The 22,965-nt window shown below is 39.6% G+C and overlaps 1 protein-coding gene across 4 annotated transcripts in view; it reads left to right on the top strand.

The window, feature by feature from the left end:
• Nucleotides 1–22,965, top strand: part of PTPN13 (protein tyrosine phosphatase, non-receptor type 13) — an 87,133-nt gene that overhangs the window by 10,757 nt on the left and 53,411 nt on the right. For 3 of the 4 annotated variants that reach the window (XM_017744183.1, XM_017744181.1, XM_017744180.1), the window contains exons 3-6: nucleotides 841–906; nucleotides 3,553–3,738; nucleotides 6,710–6,803; nucleotides 18,207–18,770. In XM_017744183.1, coding sequence (XP_017599672.1) covers nucleotides 841–906; nucleotides 3,553–3,738; nucleotides 6,710–6,803; nucleotides 18,207–18,770 — 910 coding nt within the window. The remainder of the gene's footprint in view (nucleotides 1–840; nucleotides 907–3,552; nucleotides 3,739–6,709; nucleotides 6,804–18,206; nucleotides 18,771–22,965) is intronic. The other variant, XM_017744184.1, reaches the window with a different exon arrangement.

Genomic DNA, 22,965 nt, shown 5'->3' with positions numbered 1-22,965 from the left:
TTTGGTGAAGAGGCTGACTTAAGTGAACTTTTATTTTATCTCTGTCCTTGTAATTGTTGTTCATTGCCTTCAGAGTTATTCAATAAATTTGTTGCTTTAAGTAACATAAGTATTACTAATAACATGGTATAGGGAGCCGTCACTAGTGTACATTACTTATACAGTCCAGAAAAACTGTGCTTTCTTTCTACACTTACCTGTTTTGTTTTGACAGTCACCTACAGAGCCAGCATGTGCTTGTGCTCTTAATTCTGCAGTATTTAAAGGTTTTATTCCCTGTACTGATGGGTGTATTATGTTGAAGATATATTAATCGTTAATTATAATGTGTAATGGTTAATGTATTTGTACCTTAAAATATCAGTTATAGATTAAGGTACTGCTTTAAATGTTTATATTGTTTTGTTCATTCCTTCTTTTTCCTTTGATCCCAATCTTAGTAATCTCATTAGGATAGCCCCCTGCTTAAGTCGTGCTAAGGTCTGCCTTACTTTCACACTCAAATTTTAAGGATCCTTGGGCACAACCATGCAGTCTTTACCCCACACCAGGCTGATTGTATGGATTACATGACTTTCTGGCTTCAATGTGAGATGAAAGCTTAAAATTGAACAGAGAAGATGGGGGCACTAATTAGATGCAGTGTATTTTGTAGCAGTAGGATTTACTTCTCTGAACCTCATGTAAAGGAGAAGTAGGATTTGAAAGACAACTGAGCTTAAATACCAGAAATGTATTTATAAGCAAAATGATGTTAAGCTAGTTGCTCTCCTTTAAAAGTCTGCTTTGCATTTCCATTCCTGTTCAATAAGTTCACAAGTATCTTGTGTCTTATGGCAGGTCCATATTTATTCTCTTGGTATGGCACTCTTTTGGGGAGCTGACCACGAAGTTCCTCAAAGTCAGGTAAGTTTAGATTTGGTTTTGTTTAATATTGCAACTTCAGACTTGATATCGTTGGACTGACTCTGCATTTAAGTTTACAGGGCAGGGTTGTCATACTGAGACGCTTAGGAGAAAGGTGCCTTTCCCAGAATTTTACAGAATGGGTCAGGTTGGAGGGGACCACAGTGGTTCATCTGGTCCAACCTCCCTGCTCAAGCAGGGTGATCCCAGAGCACCTGGCACTGGATTGTGTCCACATGGTTCAGTGAGGTGACTCCACAGGTTCTCTGGGCAGTCTGTTCCAATGTGCAATCACTGCACAGTACAGAAGTTTTCTTTCCTATACTTGGAGCTTTTTCTTGTGAAGTGTGGTGTTGTCTTGCAGGGAGAAGGTGCTGATAGTACATTTCTGTTAGTTTCCATGAAGATGTATCTGGCCTAGTCTAGCCTGTAATGCCACAGGCTGAAAGACAGCAGTTCAAGCTGCTGACAAAGGAGAAAATAATTTGTTTTGGTTTAGGCTTATATGAAAACAAGTGTTGAAGTAACACACTTATTTTACACATAACAAAACAACTTGTTCTCTATGCTGCCATAGCTTCTGTGAGTCTGGGTTTGGCACATATAGATACCTACCTTTCACAATGGCCAAGAAAGGGTATGAATTGTTCGGAGCAGGGAGTAGACTCTTGCTATTGACTTGTCAGTCAATGCAGATGCAGTTGCAGACTGCGTAGAGCTGAGTGTTATTGCTCAATGTGGTTATTTTACACACCCAGCAGAGCTCTTAGACTGTCTTGCCAAAACTGACTGAAGATAAATGTGATTCATTATCTTCCTGAGTGCTCCTTCCCTGCTCCCAGTTAAACTTTTAAAAGTAAATATCTAAAAGAGTGAAAATAAGATGAAATGCTTCTGAAAAAGCATTTAATGATGGACTTGCAGTTGTGGAAGAAGCAATTTGTGGTTCATATTTGGATTTGTTCCTACTAGTTGATGTTATGTATAAGACTAAGGAAGGAAATTTTTAATGACTTCAGCATTTTAGGCGTTCAGTTCCTAGTATTTTCTTTAACAGAGTGGTAGTTGGGATCTCAGTTGTACTTACTTGGAAGTAGCTGCCTGAATGCAGCTAAGTGAGGTAAAAAACTTTGAAACTCTGACTGTTTAGGGTACCTGTTTATAAGGCCTACTGTGCCTGTCCCAAAAGCCTTAGTGTTTTCCTAGATACTAGGGCTTTTCTCTTCCTTTGCTTTCCTGTCTTGTAGGAAATGAGAGGAGCAGTATTCAGCAGTAGTAGGAGAGTGACTTAAAGTAGGTAGAGATAGGTGTTGAGAGGAATGTAGGCATGAATTTTAGTCCCTGTTCTCTTTGTTTCTTACTTTGGTGTTAAGAGTGTAGCAACAGTTTCTCAGTAATGCAGTGGGAAGGCATCTACCTGTTCATAAAAGAGTATTTTCCCAAAGACAGTGTGTGGGGGGGAGGCCTGGAAGGAATTTGCTTTTGGGATGTTGTCAGGTGGATCCTCTGTCCTGTGGAGTTAGTGTAGGCAAAAGGACAGTCTTGTGTATGGCATTACTTTTGAGTGTTAATTTGCATGTGCAGATTTCCCCCTTTTTTTAATACTTTTCTGTATTTTTCTGCCTGCATTCGTTAATGAGCTGCTTCTCTGCTGGGAGTGTGGCTGAACATGAGATTCATATCTTATTCACATACGTGATTTTTATGATTAGTTAGAAGTGATAAACAGATAGATGGGAAAAGGCTACATTAATTAAATCGGGGTGGTCCAGAGTGCCTTTTAAAGGCTCACCTTAAGAGTGCTCACATGGGGAAGATTGAAAGATTGCAATTGTTTGAAGCACTCTGTGATGCAATAAGCTTGACAGTGTTTGTGGGTAACCACCCACTTTGGGAGAGTTGCAAATCAGAAAGCTCAGGTCCCAAGTGCCTGCAGCATCTGAGAACAAGTGTTATCACCAAGTGCTGCATACCCTGGGGAGTGATATTCCACATACGGTGTCTGCATTCACTGAATGGGGAGAGCAGAAAGACATCTGGATTTACTTTTTTTAGACTGTATGGGTGTTGTCCTGCAGTTAGGAAGCTCTGCTTCATTAACCAGTGGCTTGGTTGTTTTATTCCTTAATTTTTGTTGATACTGTTTGGTGATGTCACTAGAATTTGGAAATGCTAACACATCTGCTGCAAAGTATTGGTGAGGTGAAGAACTGTAGAAAATGAACATAGAGGGTTGCTCCAAATTATTGTAATGAGGATTGAGTTTTATACTCCTGACTGGCAGAATGTTCAAAATCAAGGAATAAAGCTTCTCTGAACCTTTTCCCTCTCATTTTATTTTTACTTTTTCATTAAGCATTTGAGAAAGGAAAGCATTGGTGTCCTGACCTTACAGATCAGGCAGCTTGTTTAGGCCAGATTGCTGTAGAGGAGTTGAATCCAGAGGCTAAATGCCTGTCTCCTGTTCTACAGCCACTATGTTTTCCACCACCTAGGTGGTGACTTCCAAATTGGCACTCACATAATGTAGGCAATAAGTCTCATGAATAGGTACTGTACATTATTGAATGTCTTTTGTTTCTGAGTGTTCCCCAAGTCACTGCTAAAACTGATTCTCCTGTGTCCCCTGTCCTTGTTTGTCACTAGCCTATCAAGCTTGGAGACCATCTCAACAGCATACTGCTGGGCATGTGTGAGGATGTCATTTATGCCCGTGTGTCTGTACGGACTGTTCTGGATGCCTGCAGTGCCCACATAAGGAACAGCAACTGTGCCCCTTCTTTTTCATATGTGAAGCAGCTGGTCAGACTTGTTCTGGGAAGCCTGTCTGGGGTAAGTCTGTGTCAGCGTTTGAGGAAATAGTAAAGGTGAGCAGGAAAAGAGCAAAAGTGCTAATTCACAGTCACTCTGCAGTCATTCTTCCTCTTGTTTTGATATGTTGCAATTTTGACAAGGGTGAGTGTTGAAAGGAGAGAACTGCTTCTCTCCCCATGTAGCAGTCTGTCCTCTTGACAATTCCTCCTGGAACATGCATTCATGAGTTTCTGAGGAGGTCATTTTGTGAACTGTCTTCATTAAAAAAAAGGTAGGAAGAAACAGAAGAACAAGGTAATGAACTGTAGGGCAAGCCTTAGACTTGTTGCTACTTGAAATGCTTCAGAAATTATTGCTGTGAGTTTACTTTATCTTGAATTTATGCTTGACTTTTTTGGGAGTTGCTTATTAACAGAAAGAAGGACTGATTAGGCAGTGTGCCAATTCTCTTGCACTTCTGCTCAGCTCTTGAATATGAGAATTGTGGATGATTTTATTGAGTAATAATGACCAAACTGTTTTTAGAAGTGAAAGAAGTTATGTGAACTCATCTCACAAAGTTACTATTCCTGATGGGCAACGTCTCTCTTCACCTAAACCATTACAGCATAACTTCAGAGTAGTTAAATAATTTTAAGTAAATAAATGAAGACCGTAAATTGTCATAGAACCGTAGAATGGTTTGGGTTAAAAGGGACCTTAAAGCTAGATCCAACCTCCCTGCCATGGTCAGGGATACCTTTTGCAAGAACAGGTTGCTCAGAGCTCCATCCAGCCTGGCCTTGAACACTTCCAGGGAAAGGGCATCCTTAACGTCTCTGGGGAACCTGTGCCAGTGCCTCACCACCCTCACAGTAAAGAACTTCTTCCTAATAGCTAATCTAAATCCACTCTCAGTTTGAAGCCATTTTCCTTTGTCCTGTCACTACGTGTTCTTGTAAATAGTTTCTTTCGATCTTTCTTGTAGGCTCCCTTCAGGTACTGGAAGGTCACAGTTAGGTCACCCCTAAGCCTTTTCTTCTCCAGCCTGAACAACCCCAATTCTCTCAGCCTTTCCTCATAGGAGAGGTGCTCCAGCCCTCTAATCAACTTGATGTCCCTCCTCTGGAGTCACCCCAGCAGGTCCATGTAAAAATTGGTGTCTAGAGAGGCAGCACTGACATGGCATGAAAAATGTTTAATTTGCTGATGCTTCCTTTTCTTTATAAAAAAAAAGTTATGATCTAATTGTTAGATAGTTTCTTCATATATCTGGTTTGGAAATGCTTGCAGAAAGCGAGAGTTCCCTGCATTTGTCTAATATTTGACAGCAGCTGATTATGCCAAGCCTCCAGAAACAGTGCTGAGCCTGAGCTCCATGAAGCATTGTCTAGTGTGTGAGGTATGTCTGTCAGTCCAGTGCTCCTTACTGTAGTGTCTGAAGTCTTGTGTAGTTGCCAAGTGGAATTAGTCTGTGGTTCAGTGGAATAAAGGGCTACAGGGCCTTCATCAGTGCTAAAATAAAGATCCAATTTTAAATCAGGCCACAAGCTATAGAAACAGCCACTCTGGAAAGTGAGTCATTATTCTCCAAGTTGTTGATGGTCATTTCAGCTTAGCACATTTTCTTCTTTCCCTCCTCTTGTTCTTGTCAGCAAGCTTTCAGGGAGTCTGGGGTTAGTGCGGCAGACTGATCCAGACCATCCTGCCAAAGACAGTGACAGTGCTCCCAAATGCTTGTACTGAAATCCAGTGGAGACCTGAATCCAGCAAGTGGGCTCACATTTCCTGTCCATGTTGTTAATGAAGGAGTGGGACTAGCAGTTATCCACTGCTGAAGCTTTGCTCATTTCCCCTGCCAGTAACCTTTTCAATTCTGAACATGTCACTGCACTGGCTTTGCAAGAAGACAAGAAAAAAACCAAGAGTTGACAGAACAGTGACAGCATAGCTGTGCTGCCAGGTTTTTGTGCACCTTAGCCAGCCATCCCTGCTGGTTTTAATGTTCAGTGCTCTGTATGTGTGCTAGAATTTTTTCAGTTAACAAGAAAAATGTATAAATTTTGGTTTTTTAGAGGCAGAGTACAACTTACTATTCCAAGGTTGGCATGCCTCTAATCTTGATGGGCCTTATCAAAGGCTCAAGTGGTCTTATCTCTGTAACTGGTCATTTGGTGGTGTCTGAAGCATAGCTGAGAGGTCCCATTTGAATGTTTTCATTTGCCATGTTAATATGCCTTGTAAAGGGCAATATAGCCCAAGGCTGATTCAGTCTGTTTAATGTTAACTGAGTTGTATTTTAACTGTGAAGTCTGTTTGATTTCACCTTCCCTCCTCTCAGCTAAGCTGCTGTCCAGGTTATGCTCCCACTATATCAAAAGATCTCACTAAAAATGTTTCATTGTAGCAAATAAACTCTTCTTTGAATGATTATACATGTGGAAGTTTTTCCTAGGGAAGTAGTGATTTTAAAAGAAAAAGGTTGAGTGAAGAGTTAGTGGGAGTAGTTAAGCCTGACACATGAAAGGAATGTGCCTGAGGGGCAACAGAAACTCCTCACAAATGCCTGCATGTGATTTGACATGTGCAGTAAGTCCTGTGAGGGTACAAGACAGTTCTTCCTGCTATACAGAAAACTCATCAGTAGAACTAGGCAAGTTCTAGTCACATTGTAATCATGGAAGATGGTTTTTGAGTGTTGTTGTTCCTTCAGTTTGCTGTAGGGGTGGAACGTGTTTAAGTTACATGCTTGTGAACTTAATTTATTCTTAGTGTTAAAAAGGTAGACCAAATGTGTTGTAAAATAATGCACAGACTATTCAAACATGGATAATTCTAGGGGATATTCTCACTGATTAATCAGTTTTTTATTAAAAAGTTTGAATGCCTGTGCTGCACTTAACTGTTTGGCACTGACTAATATCATGCATTTACATAAAAACAATGCTTGTTTCATACTAATATGAGCTCTTCCAACATTTTGACTTTATGTTGCTGCCTTTTTTTGCAGATGGATCAGCTGTCTTGTAATGGAGATAGAAAATTGCAGCCAGACAGGAGCCAGGCTATTCGGGAGAGGCTGAGGGGAAAAGGGCTTCCCACAGGTAAGTGCTTCATTGCAGCCCTGTGGAAGACCAAGTTTGGGTAGATTTTGCAAGCAAAGAAATCAAATAGAGGAGGACTTGCTTACATTCACAGAATTCTCTGATGGTTCAGTGTCTAGCTAAATGTTGATGATGGTGACAGGAGAATAATGGTTTCAAGAAAATATTTATCTTCTTTTGGTTCAGTCCTTATGGTAGGAACAGGTTTTAAAGGTTCTTGGCCAAATACTTTGTTTCTGGAGAAAGGAGGTGCTGAAAGTTGGTCAGCCAGAGGAGCAGGAAGCAGCTTTTCCTTGTTCCCTCTTTCCTGTGGACTCTGCTCTCTCATCTTAACTCTAATTGCACAAAACATCTCTCCCTGCTTCCAGGGCAGCCCTGGACTCTTTTCCCTGCACACAAAGCTTTTTTTGCTGCCTTTTCTTTTTTTCTGAAGAGAAGTGATATATGTTCCATCACAGTTCTGCTATGCTTTGACAGTGTGAGGTAGATATGGAGGCCAGGCAGGGCTGTACTTTACTTCAGGGAAGTAAGGAAAGAGGAAACTGGGAGACCAGGGAGGAGACAGACAGTTGCTATTGCCACTGTGGAGGAAAAAGGATAAAGTGATGTAGGTTGAATGCTGATGTTTGCCGTGATTTTTTGTTGTTTAAGGTCATAGATGTTGTTGTTTAAGGTCATTGGCAGCATCAGCTCTGTGCTAGGCTTTTCAGACGAGAGGATATATTCTTCCAAAAGGCTGGTCTCTGATTTTTCTGAAAGAATTGTGGAGCTGAGGTGGAGCCTTTTATAAGGCATCAGCTTGGACCAGTGTAAGTCATTGCAACAAAGATACGTTGCTTATGTGCTTGAGTTGCTCCTCAGTTCTTTAGTTTTGTGTCAAGCAAGAGTGCAGGGAATTGCAGGAGCTGAAATAACCCATGGAGCTGTCAGTGACAATACAAACTGCAAAAGTTAGGTACAAGTCTGGCAAAGGATTGGTGGTCTTCCTTTATTGATTCTTTTTCTTTTTTTTTTTTCTTTGAGATGGGGCTAGATTAGGCTACTGCTTGATATAAAACACTTATGGCAGTGGTTGTCAGCCCTTCCAGTACGGCACTATGTGTTCAGGAACAGTTTCTGGTACAAGCTGTTTCTTCATTTTCTGGCACAAATTCACTGTTCTGACTGCTTTCTCAGGGGTTTTGTTTTCTTACTGTTTTTTTTTCTTCTTCTTCTTTTCCAGAATATTTCTGTAGCAATAGGGAGATCTTTTAGAAATACAGGATTTGGGACTGGATCAATCTAGTTGACTGGGTTTGTAAACCTTGTAATGTCTGCCTTTTCTGAATTTTTTAAGCACTTTCTCAAAATAAATTCTTTTCCTGGTTCCCAGCAATTTTAAAGTTTGAACCAGAACCTTACTATTCTGGTTGTTAATTTGTGTTTTCTTTAACCCTATGCTTCCCTGTCTCCAGTGTTGTCCAATAAACAGTTTCTTTATATACTTTTGTTCTTTTGCCAGTACTACCCTATTCCATATTTTTTCAAGAACTTTATTTAAGCAGAATGCCTTACTACCTCAAGCTTTTCATTTCTATACCCTCTTTCCATAATCTATTCTTCTTTTTATTCCATAATCATATTTAACTGTGTTTTAGTAACGATCAAAGTATTTGTAAAGTTTTGGAGACGTAGCAGGGTTGTCTTTAAAGTCTGTTCTCATTGCATTAGCAAATTCTGATTATTCTTTTCTATGTTGTTTCTAGTTTTCATGTTCTCTGATACAACTGACCAGTCTTTTGCTGTTTTGTTATTCATTTTCTTAGAAAATCTTTAACTTCTTTAAAATGTTTGTGGTTTAAGGAGTTTGTTTCTTTGTCCATTTGTTTTCCTACCCACAACTTTGTTTAAGCTTTTTAGCAGATTTTTCTTTCTCCTGAAGTAATGCTTGTCCCCAGTGTCTTCATTATATCTTAATAAAAAAGCTTTGGTTTTAGGATCTACTAAATTTTGAAGATTGCTGTAGTAGCTCCAGCCAATATCTTCATGGCTTTCTGGGTCAGCACATGTAATGTCTGAAACTTTCTCTGAGGACTCTCTCTTTAACTCAAAGGAAGTAGACTAGATGATCCAATTGCTGTTTTTTTACTGTATTCTCTAACTTGAAAAAAATGTTGTGGCTAGAATGTTTTTTCCTCTTATTCCTGGAGACCAAGTCCACTTGGCTCAGCTGCTATCAACCAGTAAGTCCAACAGAGAGTTTTAAGCCGCCTTGGTCAAAATGACCTTCTGAAGGGTTTCTCTTGTTAGGTAACTTCATATTATCTGAAGAGTTCTAATTTAACAGAATCTTTACTCAAATAATATTTGTGGAATGAGAGGTACTGATAACCCCCAGACTATAAAGTTGGCTGAATAGCCCTCGTCCCTTAACACCTGTTCCTGTGAAGCTCATTGAAAGTGCTTGCATGTGTAGAGTGTTACAGATAATGTGTGACACCCCAGGGAAGAAATGTTTGTGCATCACTGTTCCAGTGCAAACATTATATTGTCTGCATCATTGCAAGCCTGGTCTGAAAGGTACAAGTTACTAATGAGATGCTCTTGAATACTTGACTTTTTCTATTCTTTTCAAGATGAACTGTCAACGAGCAAAAATTGCTTTTCATTTACCTTGTGGGGTTGATGGTATTTTGGTATTACAATTCTGTCTTCCCCCTATCCCTAGAAGCAGAAAATATTTTTCATATGTTCTTGTATTTGAGTCTTTATTTTCATAAAAAAAGATAAATTGACATCACTTATTCCTTTGTTTAATGTTTTGCCTGACCTGCTTCCACTCAACCATTTCCAGTTTCTCTGTATCACATCTGTGGAACTCATTTTTCTCCTTTTCCTTAGAAGTTTTACAACCCTCTTAGCTTCTCCCAAACCTTTCCCAATTCTACTTCTGTTATCAGTCACTTTTCTTAGTATGCCTTAATAGCACCATCTTCTCTTTATTTCAATCTTAGATACATTGCTTTATCTCCACTTTGCTGAGACCTCAGGGAATTGTAAACTACAAAACAGAACCCCTCAAATAACCAAACCAGCTCTAGCTGTTTTCAGTTCTGATTTTACACTGATGTTAAGTACACTGAGTCATGTGTTTGGAAGTAAGTGAGGGCCCAGTGAAACTGGGCGTCTGATATTGGTGGGAGACAGCTTGTGTTTAATTCAGGGCAGTTCAGTGCTTGTTATTTCTTTTCCTGCAGTGGTGTGTTGGTTTGCTGGTGCAAATTCTGTCAGTAACAGCACAGATCAGCTGCCCTGGGGGCACAGCTTTAAATTTCTGCTAAAGTGAGCTATAGAATGCAGGGCTGATTATACTGGTTGATAATCTCATACATTGAGGAGCCACAAGTAGAAGGCCAGATGAAGGTTTAAGAAAAATGTTACAGTAAAAAAAAAAAGCCGACAAAATCAAAACAGCTCAGGAGTGCACATAGTCCTTTTGCTGTGTGTAGCTGGAATAAATGACTCTTAGTCTTGTTGCAAGATGGCAAACATTTAGAAGGTCAGGAAGCTACTAGACAGGATTATGATTTTTGAGTGCGTCTTTCTAATGAGTGAGAAGTTCTTTGAGTCATCTTTTACCCTTTTCTTGGGTTTAACTGCCTCTGAGAACATGTTTTGGGTCAAGTTTAGCACTGGGATGATTGGAGGGGGCGAGATGGTGCACATAAGGATGTGTATAACTTTACTAGCCACTTCCCCAGTGTATTATAAGTCAAGTAAATACAGTGATCTAAACTCTTTGCTGGAAAGGACAGAAGACTTGTCTGATACTCACTGAGATGAAGTTCTGTTGAGTTGTTGTGAGAATCTTAGAATTCATGATTAATAGAACAGCTGTCATACGGAGAAAAAAACAGCATAGGGGTATGGCATTTATTGTGAACTTCAGAGTATCGGAAATTTACTTGGAGCATGTAACTAAAGCTAGCTGTTAAATCGTGCTCAGGTCATGAATATAGAAATGGTTCAGTAAGAGAGATGTGCTTCTAATTGGAGAGTAGCCAACTAATACCATAGATATTTTCAGTCTTTGAAAAATGCTATGATTTTTCCTTTATTTGAATTTCATTTTCATTAGGATCAGTTTTCCATACCATGTTAATCCACAGTTATGATTGCTGGGACTTTATTGTTGACTTAGGATAAATGTTTTGAAATTTTTCCACTTCACATGTTTAAATCAAATATTTTGCTCTCCTTATGTAGCTAGCTTTGATATTTTCAGCTATTCATTTCCATCTTTATGTCTGGAAGATTATTAAATTAATGAACAGCTTTGTGTAATATTCTCCCCAGATAAATTTATTTTTTGTCTCTTCCGTGACTCACTTTCTGTGGTTATCTTGGTGAATGAGTTTTACAGCAGGGCTGGCTGCAGAAGTAATTTATTGTAAATTAATATTACAGAATGTTTGCTTTTAGTCAAGTCATACTCAGAACACAGTGTTTAGGAACTGACTTAGCCAGCAGAAATAAAAGCAATAAGACCTGTCATGAGTCATCTGAAACAATGAGTTACTTAATTTTTGTAGCTAAAACACTTTAGACCTTAAAAGAGTTTTTACATCAACAATTATATGTGAAAGTTACTTGATTGGCTTCATAAAATTCTTTTGGTGTGACAAAAGATTAGGTAACTGTCAGACTCTTCCAAATATAAAGCAAGAATTAATTCACTATGTTACTCTTTGCCACAAACTATTCTTGAAAAGGATGTGTAGGCTATTTAGTGCTCAGTTGGAATCTCCCTAACTTGTACTTGCCTGGAAACCTGCTTCCCAGACATCTAATACCTGAAATCCTGCACCTTGTGTGTTTATTTGCAAAGTTCCAGTTTATGTTGATGATCCACGAACACCAAGGACAGACCTTTGCCAGAGATGTTTCATCTTCTAAAGAGATGCAGCTAACAGGTGTCTTGGCTTTCCTACCATGAGGATCCCTGATTTTAACTTGACTTTTACGATGTGGTAGACTGTCACAAGTCCAACTTGTATATTATAATGTTACAGTTGTATTCTGACCTTTGTCTCTGCCAAAAATATGTGTCACATGAATGCAGGCTTGAAATGAATTTAAAAGATCATTTAGATTCACCTTAACTGTACACAATAGGAAGTATTTGGAAATACTGATCAAAATTGTGGATGTTGATCTGTTCAATTACACTGCATGCACTATCAGGTGTAACAAAAATGGTAGGTGTTGGAAACTGAATGAAAAATGCTCAGGCTAAGTGAAGCTGCTTTTAATTTTAACAAGATATTCTAGCCTTTAATTACCACTCTCCATAAAAACAAAACAAAAAGGTCAACAAAAACCTCTCAAATAAATGAAAATGTACCCTTTTTTCTTTTGATCCAGGGAAGTTGACTGTGGATTATGTTTTAGTTATGATCTGGGTGAAAACACAACTTTTAGTCTATAAAGAAATGGTTTGTAGTGATGACCTCCGTGTGTGAACTGAAGTAGCTTAAACATTATCGTGATAAATCCAAACACACAGACTTAAATTATCAAAAACTGCAGCACAAACTTACTTCCATTGACTTGAAAATCTGTCATCTGTAAATATACTAAATATAGTCCTTTTTAAATTATTTTATTTTTTATTTCCCCTGGCTCCTCAGTTCTAGAAAAAAGAACTGAGTAGGTGGAGAATAACTTCCAGAGTTCAGCAAAACCAAATGAAAGCCAGATGAAAGTTTGTTGTTGAAAGAAAAAAAAAAAGTATTATTTTTCACTACAAAAACCATGCCTGTTTTCTTCCAATAAGTGTTTCTGTTTGCATCTAACAGTACTGGTGGTTGGCACTGGTAAGATCTTTTAAATTTAGATATAGTTTCTCCAGGTGTAGGGAGCTTCCAGCCTGGCACTATTGGAAATGCTGCCACAGTGGTGCTGAGGACAAACTCAGAACTCTGAAGACAAAACAAGAGCAGAGACAAAGATCAGTGAGGACACCAATCCAGAGATGCCAAACGCTGTCTCTGTGCAAAAAAGCAGCTGTATCACTGAGCTTCTCCTGGGATACACAGAAAACCAGGAAGAGAGTAGCTAGGTGGAACTTTTGCCTACTTTGTTGAGAAATGTACCAAAAAAAGAATTGGCCCATACAGCTGAGTGGGAAAGAGTTTTGTCTCTCTGTCTTGCAGAGATGCTGAGGAAGGGAAAAGGTAAAATGTTGCGTTTATGAAATATGAAGTGCTGCTTGGCAAGGCTCACTACCACTGTTCTGAACAAGACGCCTGGTTTTTGGAGCTGCTTGGTGGTTTTTGATAGAAGAGCTGTCAGTCCAACGCAGAATGCAAATTGCTATACAGGATTTATAACTTGGCCATTACATATAGTGCTTTCAACAGTCCCCGTGTCCAGTTCATTTCTTCCTTCACAGAGAATGCATTGTTTAGGAGTACTTCTGGCTGAAACTTGGATTTTTCTCAACAATTTAGAAAGTAAAAGAAAAGAGGGGGTGCCTTTCCTAGCAGTCAACCCACAGGCCACATCTGGCTGTGTTGTCTTCTGTTTGGCTTTTAGCCTGCCCCAAAGGGATTGCAAACCCAACTCCTCCATCAGCTACCCACTCATATTTTAGAAACTAACCGCATTGTCTTGGGAGAAAGAGGTTTCTTCTGTTGCTTTGTTTTCCACACAAAGATGGCGTGGGAGATGTTTTTTAAACTCCTGTATAATAATTTCCTCTCTTGAGACCTTCCAATCTGGAAGTGACACTCCCATATGTGTGCATGTACATACATCCACAAGTTGAATAACATAACAATCCATAACAGTTGAAAAAGGTGTTCAGTTTTGTGCAAACAAAAGGAAGGGGCAGGCAGAAAGATTTTAAAGAAAACTGAGCTGAGTTTAAGCAGTAAAAACAGATACAGTATGTGATGGTACTGACTGTGTTTGCACTTACATAATATTGGATTAATTGCCTGTTTGATCAAGCTGTCTGCAAGTAATTGCAGACAGACTGGATTTAGTTAGAACTAGACAACAACTCTTTCTCAGAGGAAAATCAATCAGATTACTGTCAGCGTGAGTGAAAGATGGTCTGTGAATGACACTGGTGTAAAAGAGAGTATAGTTGCATTCATAGCTGAAAACACCAAAGGAAGAAGGAAACAGATCTATGGTTATTTAGAAAATATAATATCTGCCAGTTGAAGGTGTGTGTGGAAGACTGGAGTTTCATTTTAGCACCACAAGGGAATTTAATCGTGAACTCCTGGTGATTAATTGCTGTTTTTATTGTATGTATTCCCTCACTGTATATTATACGTTGGAATCATACAGTTGCTGTAATTGCATTTGAATTATTTACAGTAATTATAAATAATTGCACTAATGTAACATCAAGTAGAGGATAAACACCCAAGGGCGATACGAGAAATGAAGAACCCAGACACTCTTCAGATGAGCAAGGAGGAGAGTTTAGTGCAACAGAGAAGTAATTGGGGAAGGGGAAAGTATTCCTTTTGAAGCTGCTTACATGCTGCAGCATCTTAATTGCTAATGGCTTGTTCTATCACCTGCACTGACAAACAGGGAGGCACTTCTCTGTCCTATTACACACCTGGGTAACTGAAGCCTGGAGTTGCTCTGTGTGGTCTCAGGTGATATAACTAATGTCTTTAGTCGAGCCAAGATACTTGGGATAGGTCTCCAGAGTTTCCATTATAAATACAAACCTTTTTTTTTTTTTTAAAGGAAGGTGCTAACATGACTCTACCCGTGCATTATAAAGACGTACAAGTTCCCTTATGCAGGTTCTTTTTGGTCATTAGTTAGATACTTGTTCATTCCTTATATATAGGTTTCTGCTGGTAGTTCTTTCCTTCCTTTTCCCACACATTTCACCATAAAAGCTAGGGGAAAAAAGCTGAAGGATAAACCATGTATTGACTTAATGAATTTGGTCTTGAGTCTGCCATTCAACTGAAAATCCATGTTTTAAAGAAGGGCGTATTATTCCAGTCTGCTCTGTTTTGGAGGTGTACTGTTTTCTGAAAGCTGGATACGTGAGCCTTATGCTGAGAGAGACTTCCTGAAGCCGTTTAAGACTCTTGATCCAAGTAATGCTGAGGTGGTGGAAGAAGTCCAGGATTAAAAAAGTGAAAATACCTTAACAGTTGATCCTGTGACTTACAAAGTCTATAATAGTACTTCAAAAAAAAGGAAGAAGGGATGAGGACAGATTTAAGTTATTAAAAATAGAAATATTGGCTTGGACTGATTGCTGGTTGCCTAATCCAGTTTTACTACTGGTATCTGCAGTTGAGTTGCTTATGTATTGAGAAGTCTTGCCCTTGATCCTTGGCCTCTGCACTCTGGTGCTAAAAACAGCATGCAGTTTTGGCTGGGATAAAGTACAGGTCAGAAAGTTCTCTATTGCTGCTTTGTTTCAGTTTGCCCTCTCAAGATACCCAGGTTATACACACCTTGCCCCAAAATCTCTTCTTTACCCTTCTCTGAGGATGATTTTTAAGCAGCTCATGTTGGCACTGTCAGTCAGTTTGGGCAGAGCTTGTTGAAATAATGTAATGTAGAGAGGGATAGGTTTTGCAGAGGTGGCAAGGCTGATGAAAAGCAGAAGTGGGAATGGGGAGAGTAATAAAGGAAAGATTGAAGACATCCAAGAGAATTTTGCAATCTCAAGCCTGAATACCAAAGCCAGCTGTAGATTAATTTTGCTACTATGTAAAAATCTCATGTTGACTGCTTAAGTCAGTGTGAATCTGAGTTAGAGCTGTGGAGTGGAAGTGAAACACCTCCTGCGCTGCTTCCTGATGGGACAGCTCATCTCCTAGGAGTCTCATAATGCAGTTGGCTGGTTGAGTGGCAAAGCTGTAGCCATGAGTACTTTGCTAGTCACTGCCCATGAGGCAGTGTTCGTGGACTTCACCTTTTCTTGTGAGGGGAGCCCCAGTGAGTGGCTGATGTGGGGAATAGAGAGCATCTCTTGTGTGCTGAGGCAAAGGAGCTCGCGTCTTCAGTGCCTCTGTACAAACAGGAAATAGCCTCTGGTATATCCAAGTCCATGGGAACTACAGCTTTGGTGAGGAGCTCCTTTCCCCCAGCACTCTTTTTGACTGAGAGGTGGGTTCTTTCACTGCTGTTCCCACCAGCACACAGCAAGACAGGGTTGTGTCTCTGGGGTGCTGTGGTGAGGATACCCACAGGTACTAAAAGTACCTTGTGACTCTTTTCATTGCATGTGATCCTGCAAGAGGATCAGGCTTAAGTGTGCAGAGACCTAAATGATCTTTGGAACCAGGAATGTTCTTCTGAGTCATGACCGATGCTGTACTGAGTAATCCTGCATGTATAGCTGTGGTATTGTATTGGAGTTGCAGCTCTGTGCTTCTCTTGGGTATTTTTCTGCTTTGTTTGCCTTTGTTTTGTTCAGAAAGGTCCCTGCATGTAAATACTTTCAGTGTTAAAGAAGTGGGTGTTTGGGATTTTTTACATTTAAAAAAAAAAGTGAAAACAGTGTGTAGAGGAGGCTGTTCTGTTTTTTTCTGGCCTAAAATTATCTTGGAGCTTTCATTACTGGGGAGGATTCTCAGAGCTCTTTTTGATTTGCGTTTCTGACCATCTTAAAAAGCAAACTGCAGTGTTTAGTTTTTTATCTCACAAATTACTGAGTTAAAATCCTTTTTAGGAATGTTTGTCCTTGGTTGCATGTACATGAATGTGAAGAAGTTTGCAAGAATGGATATCATCCCGCTGCTTTAGATGGATAGTGGGAACTTCACAATGAACACCTATTTTTAAAAGGCTTTTTTTGTGTGTGAATATTATACATAGTTCACCAGCCTTAGGATGATGTATAGTCTGAGAATAAGGTAATAATGTAATATTTACTTGACCACAGAGATAATTATGTTTAGTTTAGTATTAAAGCTATATTTGTAAAATATGAAACGAGGCATCTTTTAGAAGATTAGTTCATTCTCATTGGCAAAACTTGTTTATTTTTCTGGCTAGAGCATGTGGAAACTGTGTGATTTCTTACAAGACACTTTTTAGTGTCTTTAATCCAAATCCTAACATTTTACCATCACATGTTTGCATGGTGGTAGGAAGCAAGGAATTACTTGGTTGCATTTGGCTTTAGTCTTGCTGGTTTTGATTGCTAGCTAAATATCACAGAAATAAAACCTACAAACTAAAAGCACAGCCCCTCTTCAAGTAGAATATCAGAGTTGAAAGGTGTTTACAGCTTTAAAAGCCATAAGCTTTTCAAGCATTAGTGACTACATTTCCAAACATCCCTAAAGCATTCTGTGAAATTCTGTTTGGAATGATAACACTCTAGATAAAGATCATCGGGAGCCTGCTGTGCAAGTGGGGCAGTTAATTTCAATCGATGCAGGCAGGACTATGTAGCATTCTTTAAGAGTAGTAGATACAGTACAGTGATTACTTTGAACTCATGACTGCTTGCTTTTGCAATGCAATCTTCAAGGCTGCTGCTCATTAGAGAATGCACATGGGAATATCACATAAAGAGGGAGCTAGCTCTGAGGAAGTCATCACAGGCCATGACTCCACCTGGGTCAAAGCTTCTTGGTCACCATGATATGATATTCTTCAGAGACCACATATTTCATTGATATTATTCTACCTCTGACAGTTTCTTCTATTCTGGAAGTAATTTCACGAGAAGGGAGAGTGAGAAGAGATACTTCCTAAGTATTGGTGGATCCATGTATGGATGAAACATGAAGGGTGCAGACTCGTAGAATCATTTTAACCCTGGAGGCTTTGTTGGTTTTGTTTCAGAATATTCTTTATCTGGAGAGACTGCAGTCACTAAAATTAGTCACTAGAGAAAGATCCAGGATTTTTATAATTCCGAAGTACACAGTCATTCTTTTCTTACTGCTGACTCTATTGCAGGGCATCAGTAAATCTGTTGAACAAACCTGGACTTGTTATTAAAACCTGTAGGCGGTGTATTTGGGTGTGAGAGGAATGGCTGATTTCAGATTGATTATTAAGTAGTATTAAATAGTAGATAGTCCGGGCTATTTTGAAAATGAAACTAATGAGAAAACAACTTTCAGCAATTATGTGATAGTTTGGGGGTTTTTAGTATTAATACTGAATTACAGTAGGTTGTTTTTTTTTCTTGAGTATTTTAGAAAAAAAAGAAAGAAAATGGTTGTCATGCATGAAGCAGTTGGAATTCTGTCTTTGTTGACTGAGGGAGCCCTTTAAGTAGCCTTCTCAGTGTTTTGCTTGGTAAAACCAATGCCCAAGCATGTGTTCATCATATACTTTAACTAATTTGTGTTGGACTCCTGTGTATTAGGTAGAAAATTACATGTATGAAATGTCTCCTTATTCCAGGAAAAACACTGGCGGTTGATGCACCTGATGGACACAGAGCTCACTTCTCCCAACAGACCACCCTTAACAAAGGACTTAGCAAGTCTATGGGATTTCTGTCCATTAGAGGAACACAAGATGAGGAAGAGTTTTTCCAGGGCATTTCTGCAGATTACAGTTCGGGTCAGGAAGATGCTTTCTGTCCTCATAGGTGTAAAACCAGTGAGTTTGAGAAAAAATGTCACCTTCACACAGATGTTCCTCCCAAACGGAAAATATGGGCTTCTTCCACAGATTTGCTTTGCACTACTGACAAGGCAGCTGAGAGGGACCATGCTGGAGGCTCTCACAGGCACAGCCATCAGTGTGAAACGTTTACAGTACGGACTTCTACTACTGCCAGAAACAAGGAAGCGAGATACTCTGATGGGAGCATAGCACTGGATGTCTTCGGACCACAGAAACTGGACCAAACACGCCACATGCCTGAGACATCAGCTTCTGCAGCAATATCAAGTGCCTTTGACAGGATAAGAGAGAGACAGAAGAAGTTGCAGCTTCTGAGGGAAGCTATGAATGTAGAAGGTTAGTGAAGCTTTTTGATTTTCTGAGTATTCCGGTCGTCAAACAAGGATTTCTTGTTGTGATAAATTTGAGTTCTCTTGTAGCAGCTCTTGAAATGGCCAAGATCTTTCCTTCATCTTTTTTACATAAAGTGAAGTCATTAGAGCATCTGTTGCCAGTGAAGATAAATGTGCTTGTCCAGATTGTTTACTTAGTACAGTTGATCTCTCTAAGTCAACCAATATCAAGCTCATCAATTACAATTAGAAAAAAAAAAGACTGGTAACAGCCAATTGTCAAGTAATTTTCCTCAAAGGAAGATTCTCATCTCCAGCTATTAGAGATGGATTTATGCCCGAGGAAAGGCAGAATTTCATCTCCAGGTCTCTGTTTTAGTGCTGTTTAGCTCTGGACTAAAGCCCTTAAATATGAAATTTTTTTTGGCCTCATGTTCAGATCTTTACTTCAGTGGGAATACTTCCCACAAGTTCCATCAGTTCATTACAAAAATGCATGGGGGAAAACAAGTCTTTGTAGTTGTTGTGCAGAAAGTTATAATATGATCTTGATGCAGAACCCTGTAAGTGGAACTGCATGTTTTGCTTGGTTTGGTTTTGTGATGTGATTTTCAGGGGCTTTAAGTTTGAGACAGTTGGATAGAAACTGAGCAGAGCTGGATTTTGCATGTGCTGGTCCAGAAAGCATAACTTGATTACCTAATGTACACTGTACAAGAGCTGTATGTACAGAGCTAGCTCAGGCATTTACTCAGGTGCACTCAAAGACTCATGAGTTAGCTTGCCTGTTGTGTGACAAAAGTAACTGTGAAAACACACCCTACCTTGGCCTCCTTCTTCTGCCAGAGGTGTGAACACCTCCAGATTAGGAAGAGATGATAAAGCCTTTTGTCAAGGCTGAATTTCTGAAAATGCCTGCCCATGCCCTTTGTGGCCATCCTGGGAGATGCTTGTATTGCAATTAGCACGGGAAGCCAGTCCTTTCCTGTGCGTGTGAGCCTTTTGTTCCAGAAAGGAGGAGTGTTACTGAAATGGCATAGGCAGTTAAAAAAGCTGCTGTCATTTCTGTACAGCTGGAGTTCTCTTGTGCTGACAAATTATCATCTTCTGATGAGGGTTACGTTATCATGGGAAGAAATGAACATAGATGAAAACAGCACTGTGGAGATACCATTGTTTATAGAAGTTTACTATCTGTTGTTATCTACCAGGATGTCTGATGAGGTACAGGGAAGCTTGGTTGGGTTTTGGTTTAAGAGTCTGAAATCGACAGGGTCCATCTCAAGTATATGAGTCAACTTGGATCGCTGGAGATAGGCAGCTGACAAAGTTTAAGAGGAGGCCACTCCCAGCACTGGGAAAGCTCAATAGCCTTGTTGTTCAGGAGTGCAGCTTTGTGCAGGTTTGTGTTGCACAAGAGCAAAACCAAAAGCATGGCCAAACCCATTGATGAGCAATGGGTTTATCATTCTAATTCGAGCAGATTGGGAGATGGCAGAAAACAAAACATGCCCATGCCTTGCAAACTGAGATAGGTCAGATGTGTGAAACTACTCTATTCATAAGGGGAATGGGTGAAAGTGCAGTCAAAGTAAACTGGGAGCTGGACTTTAATAGTCTCAGAGGCTGAGTGACAAACAAGTACACGGAAGATTGAGGCAATAGCCAGTGAATCACTGCCCATCCTTCTGAACTCAGTCATTACTTGCTAGGAAAAAAGTAAAGACATTTTCTCAACAGGTAGCTGGGTTTCAGAGTTCTCTATTTTCAAGGAAGGTGTGTTTCGCTCTTGAAGTTGGGAGTGTGCTTTACTGTTATATTTTAGGCATTCCATTGTTCGATTTCTTTGGTCAGTTAACTACTTAAAGAAAATCTTTTAGACCAGAACCTGGTTGTGAATGTGAATTTTTAATGAGAGCCAGTTTAAAGGAGTATTTTAGCAAGATGGATGATGAATGCTTTTTCACATAGGAGTTAGTTGCTGTTATGTCTTATAGGGCTTGAGAAGCCTGACTGGAAGTATCTACTCTGCTTTAGTGAGCAGATTCACAAGTCTGAATACATAAAGTCTGCTAGCCTATGAAGACCTCTTTCACTTTTCCTTTTTTTGTTCCATATGTTGTACTGTTCCTCATCTTACATTTTTTACACCAGACATGTCCATTGGGATCTTTCATAAAAAGTCTAGTGCCAGTTTCATCTGTCAAAGAAATGAAAAATACAGTCTTGAGTTTTTTGTGCGTTACTGTTGTATGTAATTTTGAAGTACTTAGTGGGTAGACAGATATTTCCACGTCCAACACTATCAAGTGTCAAGTGTGTGTGGAATTGCTCCTCTGACCAGCATAGCTGAGAGGTATGAGCAAAAATTAGAGAAGGAGAATAACTTACTTCAAAAGTTCAGCAGTTTGGAATAAGGGTTCAGTTCCATTTGGAGGGGGAGTCACAGGAAACAGGGTTATAGTTGGGTGTAGCAGAGGGGACACAGTCTGCTTTCTCTTTGGTAGGTCTGGGGATATTTTCAGTTCAGTTGAGCCCAGGTCTAGGTTACAGCTAAGCCTGTGTAAATTGTATTAAGCCTCTGCTTTTGGCTGTATATATTGTTTTTCCATTTTTGAATTGTGAAGTGACATTGGACTCTCTGTGAATTGAACTTGGCAAGATAAAACTTCCCTCCTCAAACTACAAAGGAATTTAAGTGACATGTGGCTTATTTTTCTTTAACTTACTTTGGGTTAAGCTGGAAAACTTTTCTGTTATTCATAAAACCTTAAGGAGCTGACTGCCTTGGAAAAAGAAAATGTTCTTATGCACAGGCTCTAGTTTGCCAAGCTTTCACTCAGAACAGATTTTTACAATCTAAATTATAAACTCATGAAAAGCAGAGTTTATAGTGGAAAGAATGACAGAGCTTTAATTACAGCTGTGCTGTAATAGTTTATAGTGAGCTGCAGACCATCTAAAGTGCACTATAATCTACTGTCGGAACATCTCAGATTTAGCCTCACAAGGCTAAAGTGTCCTTGCGACTGCCTTGCTCTTGAACTTGCTGGCTTATGTTAATCTGCTGTACAGTTTCAGGGTCTTCTACACTGCAGATGATTGTTCATGATTAGGTGCCATTTAGCCAGATGGGGGCAAGGCCAAGAGTCTGCTATTTTACTTAAGGTGTAGCCAATTCTGATCACTAAGAGGAGAGTCCAAAAATATGTGTTAATTGTACCGAGAGAGTAAGTTCTGCATCTTCGCCCTTTTGTTCGTTCTTGATTTGTGGTGGGGGTTTTGTGACTTCAGAATTGATCAGTTATGAAGTTGTTAGGTGTTAAACCCAAACATCTTACCTGTACCAGGAGAGCAGGTTTTGTTTTTGTTGTTATTTTGAAACTTGGAAATTGTTGCCCGGCACCTACTGATAGTGTCCCATTTCTTTCAGAAAGAAAATAATATTCTTTTACATTTTGCAAGCTTACGCTGCAGCTCAAGAGCATGAAAGTGTCGTCTGTTCTCCCTTGCTCCAGTTTTCTTTGCCTTCTCACCCACCAAACTGATGGTATCTCCTGACACTTGTGAAGTGTACACACACTCAAATTTTCCTATCCTAGGCCTGCCTTCAAATGGCTCAGTAATAAGGCACAAAGCTGTGAGATGGTAATGGAAGCCTTGTCTGAACCTCTCCTTTTGCTTCGGCAGCTCCTCCCCCCACCCCTTGTTTTGAGTGCATGCATAGTTCAAAGTGAAAGGGTTTATGTGTTACTTGAGTGAATGAGTATCCTTTGTTAAAATGGTTTTAAATGCAGTGTTGTTTATGAGGATATTGTAAGTGAGATGCATGAGGGAGCATAAAGTTTTCCCATGTCCTTGTGGAATACAGGAGGACAAAACCAGTTAGGAGAGTAGTAATATAGCTGGCTGTGGGTTGAAATAGCAGACAGGACAAAAAAAGATGGGAGGATACCGAAAAAGTTGATCTTGCTGAAGCTCTGGAATGCTGAATCCAGGGGTGGGGAAATGGGGGTGGTTTGGGAATATTCTCAAGCCTTTGTTAAATGTTTTTGCAGTTGGGAACCATGTGAATTCCAGAGCCACAAGTTGTGCTTATTCCTCTCTCTTTTTACCTTTTTTTTCCCAACAGAAGACCCAGATTATGAAATCCTCAGATTTTTTTTTGGTCCTCTTACTGCTCTTGCTTCACAGAGTCA

This window comes from Corvus brachyrhynchos, unplaced genomic scaffold, assembly GCF_000691975.1.
Source record: "Corvus brachyrhynchos isolate BGI_N302 unplaced genomic scaffold, ASM69197v1 scaffold229, whole genome shotgun sequence".
Classification (NCBI taxonomy): domain Eukaryota; kingdom Metazoa; phylum Chordata; class Aves; order Passeriformes; family Corvidae; genus Corvus; species Corvus brachyrhynchos.
This window is presented reverse-complemented; position numbering and strand designations above follow the sequence as displayed.